The 13787-nt window shown below is 38.4% G+C and overlaps 1 protein-coding gene across 12 annotated transcripts in view; it reads right to left on the bottom strand.

Moving 5' to 3' along the window:
• LOC133457043 (membrane-associated guanylate kinase, WW and PDZ domain-containing protein 1-like) overlaps nucleotides 1–13787 on the bottom strand; it is a 133863-nt gene that overhangs the window by 72307 nt on the left and 47769 nt on the right. For all 12 annotated transcript variants that reach the window (XM_061735878.1, XM_061735882.1, XM_061735880.1 and 9 more), the window contains exon 2: nucleotides 6944–7060. In XM_061735878.1, coding sequence (XP_061591862.1) covers nucleotides 6944–7060 — 117 coding nt within the window. The remainder of the gene's footprint in view (nucleotides 1–6943; nucleotides 7061–13787) is intronic.

The following is a 13787-nucleotide window of genomic DNA, read 5'->3' as shown; positions in this document are numbered from 1 at the left end:
GGGAGACAGCGGGAGCAGCTACAGTGTTGACAGAGAGAGAGAGACAGAGGAAGGCAGCAGCCACCGCTGAGCCACAGGGACGCTGACACTCACTGGAGGATTTGAAGTGAAGAAGAGAGAAGAGCGACAGGGAGAGGGAGGGTGAGGGAGGGTGGGGGAGGGTGGATTGGTTCAATCTGTGGCTCAAACGCTGGGATAACGCTGAGATAACCCTCATCCGCAAGCAGCAGCTGTAGATGTGAGGTGAATGAATCCCATGAGGCAGCGAGAGAACTTCTCTATCACTTGTGACATTTGCAGCACATGATAACAATGGCCATCTGTAGAGGCAGGGCAGGGAAGGAGATGGGGGCGGGTGCTCGTCCTCTACACACATTCACACAACACACATGACAAGAAAAGAAAAGAGCCAGTGGTGAAGGGAAGCGCACCTGTTTGAGTCAAGCATGGGCAGAGGGGAAAAGCATACAGGAGAGGGGAGGGGACACGTGAGCCACAGAGACAAAGAGAACATGGGGCTGAGAAGTGTGGCCTTTATTTGGCTGCTTTTGACATCCTGCCTTGTCATGCTAAGAACATATTTTGTGTGTGTATGTGTACGCAAGGGAAATAAACAATAAAGACTAGGTGGCAGCAATTGTAGGTCAACAAGAAAGATCCAGGAAGTAAGAGAGAGAAAAACAAAGAAAGGACATGTATTACCAGTATTATGATTGGGATGGAAGCTGTTTAAAATAAATCAGAAAACTCTAAAAAAAAAGTTTTTGAAGCTTTTGAAGTTTTCTAAATCTAAATTTCCGTCATTAATAATAATATTAATATTATTATTAATAATAATAATAATAATAAATAATAAAACATGCACAAAACCTCTCAGCTCAATAGATTTAGTTTTTTCAGCTGATTTGTGTTAGTCAAGGTGCATGTGAAGTCAATGCATGTAGATAAAACCCTCCGTAAACAAACCACAACCGCTAACAGCCATCTCAAAACTACATCTTTATATTTGGCAGCCAATGTATTTACTCTATTAAGCAAAGTATGATGTCAAACTTTGCATTTATATTTATTCCTTCTCTGGTAAGATGGGAGAACCACACAGAAACACTCAACAGCATAGTGCTCCATCAGATAGGCCTTGCTGGTAGAGTGCCGATGGTAAAACATGATGAAAAATCCTCTTTGAAACAGGGCAAATTATCTTTTCTTCCATTATGTCTAACAACATGCATGGAGAAAATCAAGTATTTGCTCATTAATAGCACACTTGCAATCGGACGAAGAGATGGCAGAAATAGGCTGTGAGCTCGTTTCATTATCTCCTTTTTTTCCTTATGAAACAAAAGTTGTCCCTGTTTGAGTATCGCCCTGTGAAAGACTTTCAGGTGTAAACTTAATCACTGGGGGACTAAACATTAACAAACCTGGTCAGAATGTGTGACCTTGCCAGGCGAGGACAGGCGAGGTCAGGAAACAGTAACACACCGAGTCTTTTCATGAGGAAAAAATACAGTCGAATAATGGCAGCTTTGTTGAACAATTTACAGAGTCCACTCTGTGGCCACTCAATGGTGCTTTATTTAGAAACAATGGAGCCTCTAACTGGAGAAAAACAAAAATAACACCATATAGAGTGCAATGTTTCTTTTTCTTCATGTTTTTATAACACTGATAATCAGTGCAGAGTTGAAGTAAACTTACTAAGGTGTGTAAATATTGTGCTATCAGGCTTTAAAGGTCTTAAATAAATATTTTTTTGTTGTTGTTTTTGTGGGGAATCCTATTGGATAGAGTTCTTTCAAGTTTCAGAAATGTTCCAAATATTATGTAACTGAACACGGCTAGATTTGAATGAACCAATTATGCTTTCTCTGAAAGTAAATGGCAACACCCGATTCCAGTTTATGGCTTTAAAACAAAGGGGCCGAACACAAATGCACAAACTTTAGTTTCTATGGGCGGTTTTAAGAAGCATCTTCATTCCTTTAAAATTCCATTAACTGATTTGACCTATTTTGGGGGATAAGCAAGTAGAGATAATGGACGGCTGGATCACTTGCCCTATTTTGTGGAGGTCCATCAGATACAGTAAAGTTCCAAAACTTAGCCACTGAAATTGCAAGGAGGGGGATGTTTGTTTTATTTTCCAAGGGGTGGCCTCTAAGGGGTGTGAATACCGTCACAAAATCATTCTAGTTGTACTTGTAGTTACTGGGCTGCTGGGATGGCAGAAATCATCCGCCATTCCCGTCTGCCGGTTCCCCACTTTGAAATGTCCAGAAAAACCTATAAACTACTGGATGGATCAGTATAGGGGAGTATTATCGGTTTCTGGTTTTCACTTTTGCTCCCTGCTTGTTGCCAAGGTAACCATATTACAGTTACTCAAAAAAAAAAATAATTCAAAAATTCCATTCAAAATAGTTTATTAATCCCCGAAGAGAAATTAATTAGTTCAGTAGTCACAATTTAAGTCCAGATGAGCTGTGAGAAATGCGTCACCATTTCATGATTTGCTGATCATGATTTACATTTTTAATATATGAAAACTTCACCAAAGGAAGGCTATGGCCCACTTCCATATTGATTATTTTTAATGATCTACATCCTTATCGCTTCCCAATGTTTTGTTTTTTGTTTTAACATACAGACTTGGCGGACGTCGGCTGCCTTGAAAGTTCATGGCATATGCCGTTACCTTCAGGTAAATTTTTCCATGTGTTAATTACATCTGTTTACAACAACAACCTGCAAAATGAATGAGACAAGCAATCACCCTGCTCTGGTAAAACGTTCATGGGGATGGGTTAGTATATAGCAACCTGCTAAAAAAACAACCAAAGCAACTGCATCGCCTCCTTGTCAGAATGAAGAGCAACTTATAATTAAACAAGATTTTTAAAGAAAGACTGCTGCAAAAAATCCTTCAGAGAAACGACATTGATCCTCTCAAACCAAACTGCTCGTGGACTCTAAGGGTTAAAGCTCCACATCGTCTTTATGCAGCTGCTGATGGCCCTTCTTCAGTCCAGCCAAATTCACGTACTCACATTTACCATTACATTAACATTAATATTATTTATCTCGTGGCCCTTAGAGACCTATGAAAAACATAACCACTTCTTAAAGGAGCTGTATGTAAGAGCAATAATAAAACGAATCATAAAATGACCCCGATATGTCAACAGACATTTAAAAATCATGTTCATTTCAAATACTTATGTCACTGACAACAGCACTCAAGCCAGGATATTCCCGTTTAAAAAGAGGAGTTGCAGCCCTCAACTGATGTTTATGTTGTCATTTTTTGTTTTGGCCTGAAGCTCCACCCTCCACCTATCTCCCAATCACCAAGTCAGTATTGTTTCAGCATCCGGGTTGCCAGCTCGGCTCTAATTATCGCAGCCATGGCAGCCTACGTTCCTGCTGCATTCTGCAGCCTTAGGGCTGGCGAAATATCGAGATTTTAATATATATTGATATATTTTCAAACGCGATATGGTACGAGTCAATATCGTTTATATCGATTTAATTTTTTTTTTTTTTTTGATTTTGATACAGCTTATTTTGTGACAAATTGACTTGAATGTTTAATTTGAGATTTGCACAAATGTTTTGTTATTTGCACTAGGGATGTTAATAATTAATCGATTTTCGATTAATTGCCGTTATGAAATTACCCGATTAAAATTAACGATTACAATTAATCTATTTATTTATTTATTTTTTTTGTTTAATTTCACCAGCTGGTATTACGCCCGGACCACATTTAATGCGACACAACGCGCCGCGGCGCGCACATAAAGTTGGAAGAAAGAGGTGGCGGATATGTTTGGTTTTAGTAACATGCTCAGGCAATGAGTCTGCAATGGCCCAGACGGGAGACACATGTAGCTCAGTGCTTAACTTTTATTTTTAATCCACTCTATATTCTTCTGGTTCTTCTCCGATATGCTCCCCTAAAGCCTGAAGGTTCTGCCTTAAATCGACGCAGAGCGGCGGCGGCTCTGCGTTGTTGTAACGCGGAACCATAAATCAGCCTTCACCCGGTACATACATAGGTTTCTTTAAACATCTGTTCCCGCTACAGTTTTAACTAAAAATAAATGTGCTCCAATACAGCAGGTCTCATAATTTTATTTTGAACACTGCCAAAACTCTAACTTAAAACGTAACTAGAACTTAAAATTTGCTTGACACAAATGACACTATTATGGCTGCTGCTACTACTAATAGCCTTGAAGGGCACTTTATATTATATTCCTTGTGGTACAAAAATGTATTTTTGTTACTTTTGTATCAAATAAAGATTTGATTAAGGAATACATTAAAATGTCCTTTGTATTTTATATAAGCAAAAAAAATTATGTTTGTATCTCAGATGGGGGAAAAACGCCGCTTATCAACTAATCGATGATCGATCGATAAGGTTATCAACTGTCAATTAATGAAATAATCGATAATTTGCATCCCTAATTTGCACAACTGTCAACCTCAGTGGAAAAGTCTGCCTGTTACTGTCTACATTGTATTAATTGTACAGTGTATTTTAATTTAATTGTTATGCAGGAAAGGGATATTTGCTTTATTTTATTCAAGAAGCATTTTTATTCTATATATGCAGGCAGTTTATTTTTATTTCATTTGTTTTATACATTTGATATTGTGCAGATCTCTGTTAATAAAGGTACCTGTGTGACATTTGGCACGAGGCTTTGTATTAAAACTGATTGTTTTTTTAAGGGTTTGCATCAGAAAAAAATGAAGCTAACAGAGATGCTATGCTATAATGCTTTGGGGGAAACCCAAATTATGGCACAGAAAAAATATCGAGATATATATCGAATATCACCATTCAGCTAGAAAATATCGAGATATGACTTTTGGTCCATATCGCCCAGCCCTATGCAGCCTACCTGGCAACCTCTGGTCGGGGGAGGGTACACGCCGCTCAACAATATTTTGAAAGTGACTGCAGTACCAGTTTTGGCCATTTCTTACAGACGGCTCCTTTAATAAAAGTGCAATGTATGTCAAATATATTCAGTGAAAAAGTGAAGGGAAACTGATCACGGCTTATCTCGTTAATGGCACAAATCCTTTGAAGGCTGTCATTGAATCTATGTGGTGTCTGTTATGCAGTTTTGGGATATTGAGTTATACTGTATTGACTATTACCATGATAATCAAGAAGGCAAAAATCAATCTTGTATATAAAATATGTACAATACAAGGCAAAATTGTGATTTTGTCTCATTTGACAGCATAGAGGTGGACGATGAGGTCTTTTGTACGATACATTACAGGTAAAGCTGCATACATTTTATTTTGAGTGTAACTCATTTGCCAAAAACAATAAATGAATACATTTAGTAAATGAAGATGATTTGAACTTCTGTAGTACCTTCTCTTTATTTACATTGCATCATAACATGAATGAATCATAGTATAGTATGAATCATAGTAATCATGACAGTTCTGTAGTTCTGTGCAGTTTTACAAGCTTCTTGGTCTCATTAACCTCCTGTATGAAATGATGTGTAATTATGGTTTCCCTTTCCAAGGTTTTTTACTCCAAGATGCAGCGTCATGTGACGTCACATCCGCCGCCCAGCGCAGGAAATTCGGAGTCCGAATTGCAGCACACAGCCTGTTCAAGGCAAAGGAGAGATACACTAGAGGGCTCATTCTTTTGGGTTTGGAACGCTTCATCTGACATTATTACTAGAAAACTTAAAACGTATACGAATTTTTTTCATAAATCCTGCCTTTAACTTATAAGATTTTTACACAAATAATGTTCCATACGTATATAGTTTACACATAGTTTATATTTTATATAGTTTATATTTTTATATTTTTCATTGTTTTACAATGAAAAATATAAACTATATTTTCAATCCATTTAAACGCCTTGCTTTCAGACTGCCTTAAAATGCCATCGCTTTGAAATATGTTAAAAGGTTTTATTTCATGTTCGATGTTTACGTCAGCGTCACAGTTTGTCCTCTGCTGACAAGAGCTCCTCCATCATACTGTGACCTCTGCAAGAGCCTGACATGTTTATCACATAATCAGGCAGGAATCTATTTTCAATATATCAGGACATCATAATCCCAGGCAGAGACCCGTGAGAGGCTCAGAGAGGCGGATTTACCGGTCACGTGGCAGAGTGCAAGAGAAGCACAGAGAGAAAAAGCCTATGCCAAGAGAAAAAAAAACATTTGCCTAGAAGCTAGATTTTGTTAAAGTGCAGGCAAATGCAAATAAATGCAAACCAGCACAGGTCAGATTGCACAGAGACAATCCGTACAACCTGACAAGGGTATCACTTAGAACTAGGTTAGATAATGCGAGTGCAATTGTGAGAGTATTGAAACAACTTCCTGGTGATGCATGCTCTGCATGCTGTTTTGCTGAGATACTTAAAATCTGTGGCTAATGAAAAAAAAAGAACACAAACATGTGGGACAATGAACCGGACGTAGTCATCCAGCTACAGGTCCAAAGCCTGGAGCACCGCTGGCTGCCTTTGGCTCCAGCCCACTTTTACATACAGTTTATCTCACATTTATGTGACACAGCTGCAAAAATGGTGTTCTTTCCGATCAATACAGAAGTGGTTTTAATGGGTACTCAAAACAGAAATCACAGAGGCCGACTCTGGAAAATCCACGCTTTTGTTTGTTTGTTTGTTTGTTATTGATCAGAAAGCAGGCTGCTGATTTTTAAATAATAAAAGGTTAATAAAAAGGGACAACAATTATGCTGAGTGAGACAAAGGGAAGAATGAAGAAGAACCAATTGAAATAAATCAAAAAAATATTTCACTGAAGTTTAGACAAGGAAATTCTATTAAAAGTTTGATTAAGGACACCATTCTTTGGTCAGATCCCCTGGTTAGCACACGATCACTCTATGATTAAAACATTTCTTTACTCACAAGGCACAGCATGACGATATAGATTGGCTCTTATCGTCTTCTGCAGTTCGTGGTCAGGTGAAGACTTCTGAAACCTCAGGCTAAGGAAGTGCTTCAGGTCCTTGTTGAGTTTGTTCCCTGGAAAAATGCACACAAAAACAACCAAAGTAAACAAACCTTGTCATAAAAAAGTTCATTGGCCTGCAGTAATATCATGAATGGGTTCAGCATTCCCACTGCTCAAATATTCATGTGACACACCACATCAAATTGCGTTCTTCAGTAATTGAACGGACACAGTCAACAGATTTATGAAATAGAGAGAGAAACTGGAGCCTAATTCATTAGGTGCTACATGGGCAAACACAGTGGAGAAAAAGAAAAACATAAGCTATGTCAACCATTTCAGAAGAGATGAAAAAACACAAAGTATGTAACAGGGTTCTTCATTTAAGGGGTCGTCACCTGGGCTGATTTCAGAAATTGATTAAGCAAGTCTCTGATTGGCTGGAACTCTCAGGCACGGTTAACATCCATCCAATCATGCATGCTGATACTGCTGGCTGAGTTTGAACACCGCCCCGGCGCTCACAATGGAGCCAGATGGTCAGAGCTTGCTCTCACGCCAGGGTCTCATTTAGGACCATTTAATGATCTACAAATATATCATCCATGTCTGAAAGAGCTGGCAAGCAGTTCTTGGGGGAGGTGCCACAGTCTCCAGTCAGCTACGGATCATAACAGAGGAGTATCTCCTGACTGTGCAGGAAGGATAAAGCTAACTTTGAAATTGTTGATAACTATTATAACTCATCAGTTTTGGTAAGGGAGCAAAAAAAACATATTTCTTAAGTATATCCAACCACTCTGTTGATGATGAAGTAAGAGTTGTGTAAAGCACAATATGAGCCACAAGGGAAGGCATTGGAAGCGCATGTAGCCTAAAGCCGGGCATACACTGTGCGATATTTTAAATCGTATGAGACTGCCCCATCTCACACTGCACGACTAGATCGCGGAGTTCAAAAGTTCACAGCCCACGATTTATGGTCTCACACTGTACGAGCCGATGCTCGGATGCGACCCGTCTGCTCACACTATACGATCATAATCCTCCCGTCTGACTTTTTACCGGAACTGCAACGTCCAAAAAGAAGTAGAAGAGGAGGAGGAACCCGGAAGTGGGAGACACCGGAGCCGAACCGTAATATTATAGATCCACGCACCGAAGATGGTCAGCAAAAATAAACGCGCTGCCTTGGCAATTTGTGCCATTCTGTGTGGCGATACATCAAAAAAGAAAAGACGACGTCGTGTTTGGACAAGGAAGCGCTTCTGAAAGAAGAACAAACCCCATAAAAGACATGCAGCATAAAATGACACACAACTTAAAAATATAAGTCCTTTAACTGAGGATGTCACAAAAAAAGAAAAGAAAAAAAAAAAAAAACTAATTTTGCCTGAGGTGTGGCTCATCATCTGCTTTCATCCAGGCTCAGACACCATGGATGTAAATACTGAAGCAACTCCGAGAACGGGAACACAGTTTTCATCTCATAAAGACCCAAACAGGTATGAAGCTTAAGTTACTATTAAGGCTGTGTGATGTTCACTCAGGTCGGTCTCTTCATCGGATAACTCGTTTTCTGTTCCACACGTTTTTTTTTAAACGTATTTTTAAGATTCTTAGTTATGTCTGCCATGATGTCTATTGTAGCTTTGCAGATCTGATGGAAATTCTTGGCAATTTGTGACATAATGCCATGAAGCCATAAGCAGCTGTTGCCAGAGACAACCAGTTTGGGAGCCCAAAGTTACTTGACGTATGATGTGTGATGTATGCTAACGGGGCTGCCACTAACCATTATTTTCTTGTCGATTAATCCATCGATTATTTTTTCAATTAATCGATTCATCTACCTATTTTTCTAGATTAATCTTATGATGACTTTTTTCCACTTTTTGATACATCTTTCTGTTAAGTGCCAACCAATAATACATTTGACACAAGTTTTTACTTGTGAAAAAATAAAATAAATTTCATACATAAACCAAAACAAAAGTGCCTTCAGGCATCGTTTGGTTTATTCAGAACAATCTCCATAAATCAAAAATTACTTATTCAAAAGCCCAAAAAGTGCATCACTTTGTGTAAAGTCCATAATTGTAACACAAATTCTGCCCATGTAAGTCTGAATGGTTTTTCCATCACAAGCATTAATCACTGCACAATTCACATTGAATATGTTACGTTTTTAATCTTAAATGATCTTATACCAGGTGATAGCACAGAGGGATGTATATTTGCTGAATGCTATATTGACAGATGGCATGACAAACATGACTTTAATAGAAATCAATATTGTTTAGTCTAAGTGCTCAAAAAGACCCAAATAGGCTGAAACACTTTGAAGTAGGTAAGCTGTTCATTGTTTTATATTTTACACCAGAAAATGACGAAGCCACGACTTACACATGAAAACTATAAAATAACAGCAGCTAATGCATTTACTGTCACTTAATAATTAGGAAGATGCTTATGTTGTTGTAGTGTCGTCACTAAGGTTTGAGAACTACAGGATGTTTTCTTTAGAGATGCTCATCCATGGCGGTTGTACTGCTGTTATGTGCTATCTTACTGAGGTACAGAACACTGTTTTGTTGGGTTTCCCCCTGAAAAAGTCCCAAACATGATGCTCAACCCGGTTTTAAGAGGTGGAAGTTTCATCGGATGAACGTATGCTAATTGAACTTGCCATTGTCAGGTTGATGTGTACAGGCAACGCATTGACGCACTCTATGCAAGTCGACGTATTTACGTAATCAACATAATCGATTACGTCGACGCGTCGTTGCAGCTCTACAGTATATGCTAACAGTGAGGGCATGAGAGTACGATAACCCTCCCTAAAAATAACCAAATATTCCACCCATCCATAAACTATACCCACTTCTCCTTATTAAGGGGCACAAGGGTCTGCTGGCACCTATCCCAGCTGTCTTTAGGCAAAAGGCAGAGGTACACCCTGAACAGGTCATCAAATATTCTTGATATTCATCAAATTCCTTCCTTAAATTCATTCCTTAAATACAAATTGAGTTGATATTTTCACATTACAAAGCTCCTTGGTATTGCCTGGTTTAAATCCTACAGTGACAATAACCAACACATTATGACTTTGAAATAAGCCACACTAATGCAATTCAAAATGAGACTACAGCTGTAAAACAGTCACATCCGTAACCCAGTTAAAACATTAAACAAAACGTGAGATGAGAATCACCCTGAAGGAGCCATTTCCAAAAACAGCAAAGCTAATGTCATCGCAGCCACATATCTGCTCCGGTTTGTGGTGTTTTCTGCCCAGTAGTGGGGACAGAGGTTGGTATTCTTATTTGCTGTATTTTTCCGTTTCTCTACACACACATACACGCAGCCCACTGTGTAATTCAGTGCAAGCAAAGCACAGTCAGGTAATTGTTACCTAGCAACCAGCCAGTGCTGACGACCATCATTACATTCGCTAGGCAAGCAGAAGTCGTGTTTTAAAAGGAAGAACAGCTACACACTCACTCTCTTTCTCTTTCTTACTTGACATAAATAAATGTTCTTTCAACTGGTGCATCTTGTGCCGCTCTGTTTAGACCGGTACAATCTACACATCAAAAATAAAACATGTTATGCATGTATTAGTATTTGCACTCATCATCATCTCAGTTCTGCTGGCTCAGGCCCTAGCTCTGATATAAAGACTCATCAGGAACGACCCCCTCCTACGGATAAATCGAGCAATCAGGGGTGGGCTGCGCAGGTGTCCTCCTCTATCAAGGAAAAAGTCATCAAAAATTCAATATTCATGAGGACTGTAGCTGTGCGGATCAGGAACTACAATCACCCAACTGTGGCATCTGTTTGTGTGTGTGTGTGTGGATTTGTTCACCATTTACTTTGTCTCTTTCTGGATTTTTAGTTAGAAATGCTGTTACACGAAACAAATGTTGATATTAAGGTACTGGAGATTGCACAGTTTGGCAGCAATAACATAAAAGGCAGTCACGCATATGCTAGTTCAATTTATTATAGTGCCAAGCTTTACAGAAGTATTATCTTGACCTATTTAACAAGATTTCCCAGAAAAAATGGTGGATATTATTTCAGAGTGCCACAGGGCTACTACTGTATATCTGTTCGTCAACAATGCACAGTCAATTGTTCAGTTCACTATATATGCAATGAATAGCTACGTGACATATACACCGAGAGAGTACAGTCTGTTTCTTGAGCAGGACATTTTCACACAGATGTCCGATGATCCACAGTTTTTTGCCTCTCTGGTCAAAATATACATATATAACTTTATCATTCATATGTACATCATGCTGCGTTCATTGTACCTTTGACATGCAAAGCACAAAGTTGCAACACATCTCTGCAGTGTTTTGACCAAAACAAGCCTCAGACATGCCAGTTATACATCAGGAAATTGCTTCATCTTGTTTAATTGATGAAAAAGGGAGAGTGATATGTCACCTTACAGTCATTTCACTTTAACTCCTTGCCACTACAGTAGATGCCACTAAATCCCTCTCAGTGCTGGTTTACAGCGTCAACAAAGAAAACAAGAACTGGTTTAAATTCATCCAGTTTAAGACACACAGAGAATGTTAATCCTATGTAGATGTATCAGGAAAAGTCAGCGTCACAGGCTAAAATATAACTTTATCATTATCAGTGTCAAAAGTCAGTCAATTGATCCTAAATTTCATTGACGACGATGAGTGCTGCCTACAAGATTTCTGGGGATTTTTCCTGATCTGAGTTTGAATTGAAAAGAAAGTAAATAAGAAAACAAATAAACCATTTCTAATCTCTTGGTATTATGAAGAAGCTCCATCTTGCAAATTGTTTCCAATCTTTGTATAACAGAACTTGGGCAAGTCATTTTTTTAGAGAACCGAGTAAAAAGTTGGTGCCCCAGAAACATTTTGCTCAGATTGCAACCTGATCAGAGCCTCATATATTATTTTGCGTCAACAGCTTCAGATTTTTTGCCACTTTGCCACTTGTATTTTTTCAAATATGTGTTGATTCATAAGATATACTCAAATTACATTTCAAATGATATTTTAAGCATTTAAAGGCTGCACACATCTCAAAAGACTTCTTATTTAACTCATCAATATTCAGGTTTTTATCCTCCAAAATGTCTCACTTGCGTCTGTCACACTCATTTGGTGTGGCCTTCTTGCTAAACATGTTTCAACTATAAGATGTTTAAGTTCTGTTTTGCTACTTGCTTGCATTTCCTTGTCAAAGTCCCCAGATCTGAGGATTTAAAGGTTCTGAGAGTTAATATAATTATTTTTTAAATGATAATGATTCTCATTACAATAAAATCACACAATCAGAGAAAATATTAGCCATTAGTGCATTAAGAGATAGTACATTTGAATTAAGAGCTATGCAGGGGGGATTTGTGAAAGACTGTCTGGCAGGGAAAGGTGTTTTTTCAAGCCTGATGAGGCAGAAGAGAGATGTGTGAGGTTGCAAGGCTCCTGTAAAGTAGACAGGCTGAAAGAAAGATAGGTTTAACTCAAACAAGAGTGGATTATACACATCCTCTATGCCTCCAGTCAGCATTACATAACCTTAAATCTAGTTATGCATCCCCATCTCATTTTAGGAGTAGGGGTGGAGGGTGGTGTGAGTGCACTTAAGTATCTGAAGATACGGGGATTGGAATATGCTCCCTGCAAGTGTGCAGACAAAGACGAACTTTAACATAATGCATCTATGTCTTAGACATGTGAATTTGATTGGAGGACCATTTTATGACAGTTCTTTGCATGGTATAAAGTAACAGAGGTTTCAAAAACAACCCGGCCAGAAAGCAAGAGAATGACAACATATGGTGGCAGCCTAAAACATCAGAAAAAGCCTGAACCAAGCAGCTGTAGTCCACAGAGCCAGCTAACAGCTGTTCTCCCGACAAGTCATCACTACTGTCTGTCAATCAAATCTACCTGTCGGTGATAAGCTTCAAACAACCAGCCAATCAGCAGCTGTGGTGCTTCTCTCTATGTAAAAGAACCCACATCCATTTGGGAAACATTGACTTGAGTGTGTGCTTGCTGTGAGTGTGTTTGTGCCTGTAAGGCTCTGTTCAGCTGCTGATTGATATTCATACCCCGTCCTCCAGCTCAACACTGCCCTCTGTGTCTCTAAACTTCATGAGGTCTGCTACACACCGTAGTATCCATGGCAACCCAGAGCCAACCAGCAATGAGAGTGAGCTGTGTTGTCTTTATGTACTGCTGCCCCCTAGTGGTAGATAGATAGATAGATAGATAGATAGATAGATAGATAGATAGATAGATAGATAGATAGATAGATAGATAGATAGATAGATAGATAGATAGATAGATAGATAGATAGATAGATAGATAGATAGATAGATAGATAGATAGATAGATAGATAGATAGATAGATAGATAGATAGATAGATAGATAGATAGATAGATAGATAGATAGATAGATAGATAGATAGATAGATAGATAGATATTGTACTGCACCCACAACATTTTTGTATTGATTTTTTTTTCATGCAATTATCCTACATCTTAATTTTTCCCATCTTTCAATAATTCAGTATTGTTTTTCATGTTAAATTGTCTTTTTCTGTTTTATATTATGTATTTCTATATTGTGTTTTTGCTTTTGCTGTTGTTATTGTTGTTTATGTTTGTTTTATAAAGGGGAGGCATTTTCATAAGCCTTTTTGGCTTCCACCTCTCCTGCACAATGCTTCATTTTACCTTTGTTTTTACTGTTCTGTTTTATGTGAAAAATAAACTAAACTAAAC

The sequence above is a fragment of the Cololabis saira genome, chromosome 12, assembly GCF_033807715.1.
Source record: "Cololabis saira isolate AMF1-May2022 chromosome 12, fColSai1.1, whole genome shotgun sequence".
In the NCBI taxonomy this organism is placed as follows: domain Eukaryota; kingdom Metazoa; phylum Chordata; class Actinopteri; order Beloniformes; family Belonidae; genus Cololabis; species Cololabis saira.
The sequence above is the reverse complement of the archived record's forward strand: the minus strand, read 5'-3'. Positions and strand labels throughout refer to the sequence as shown.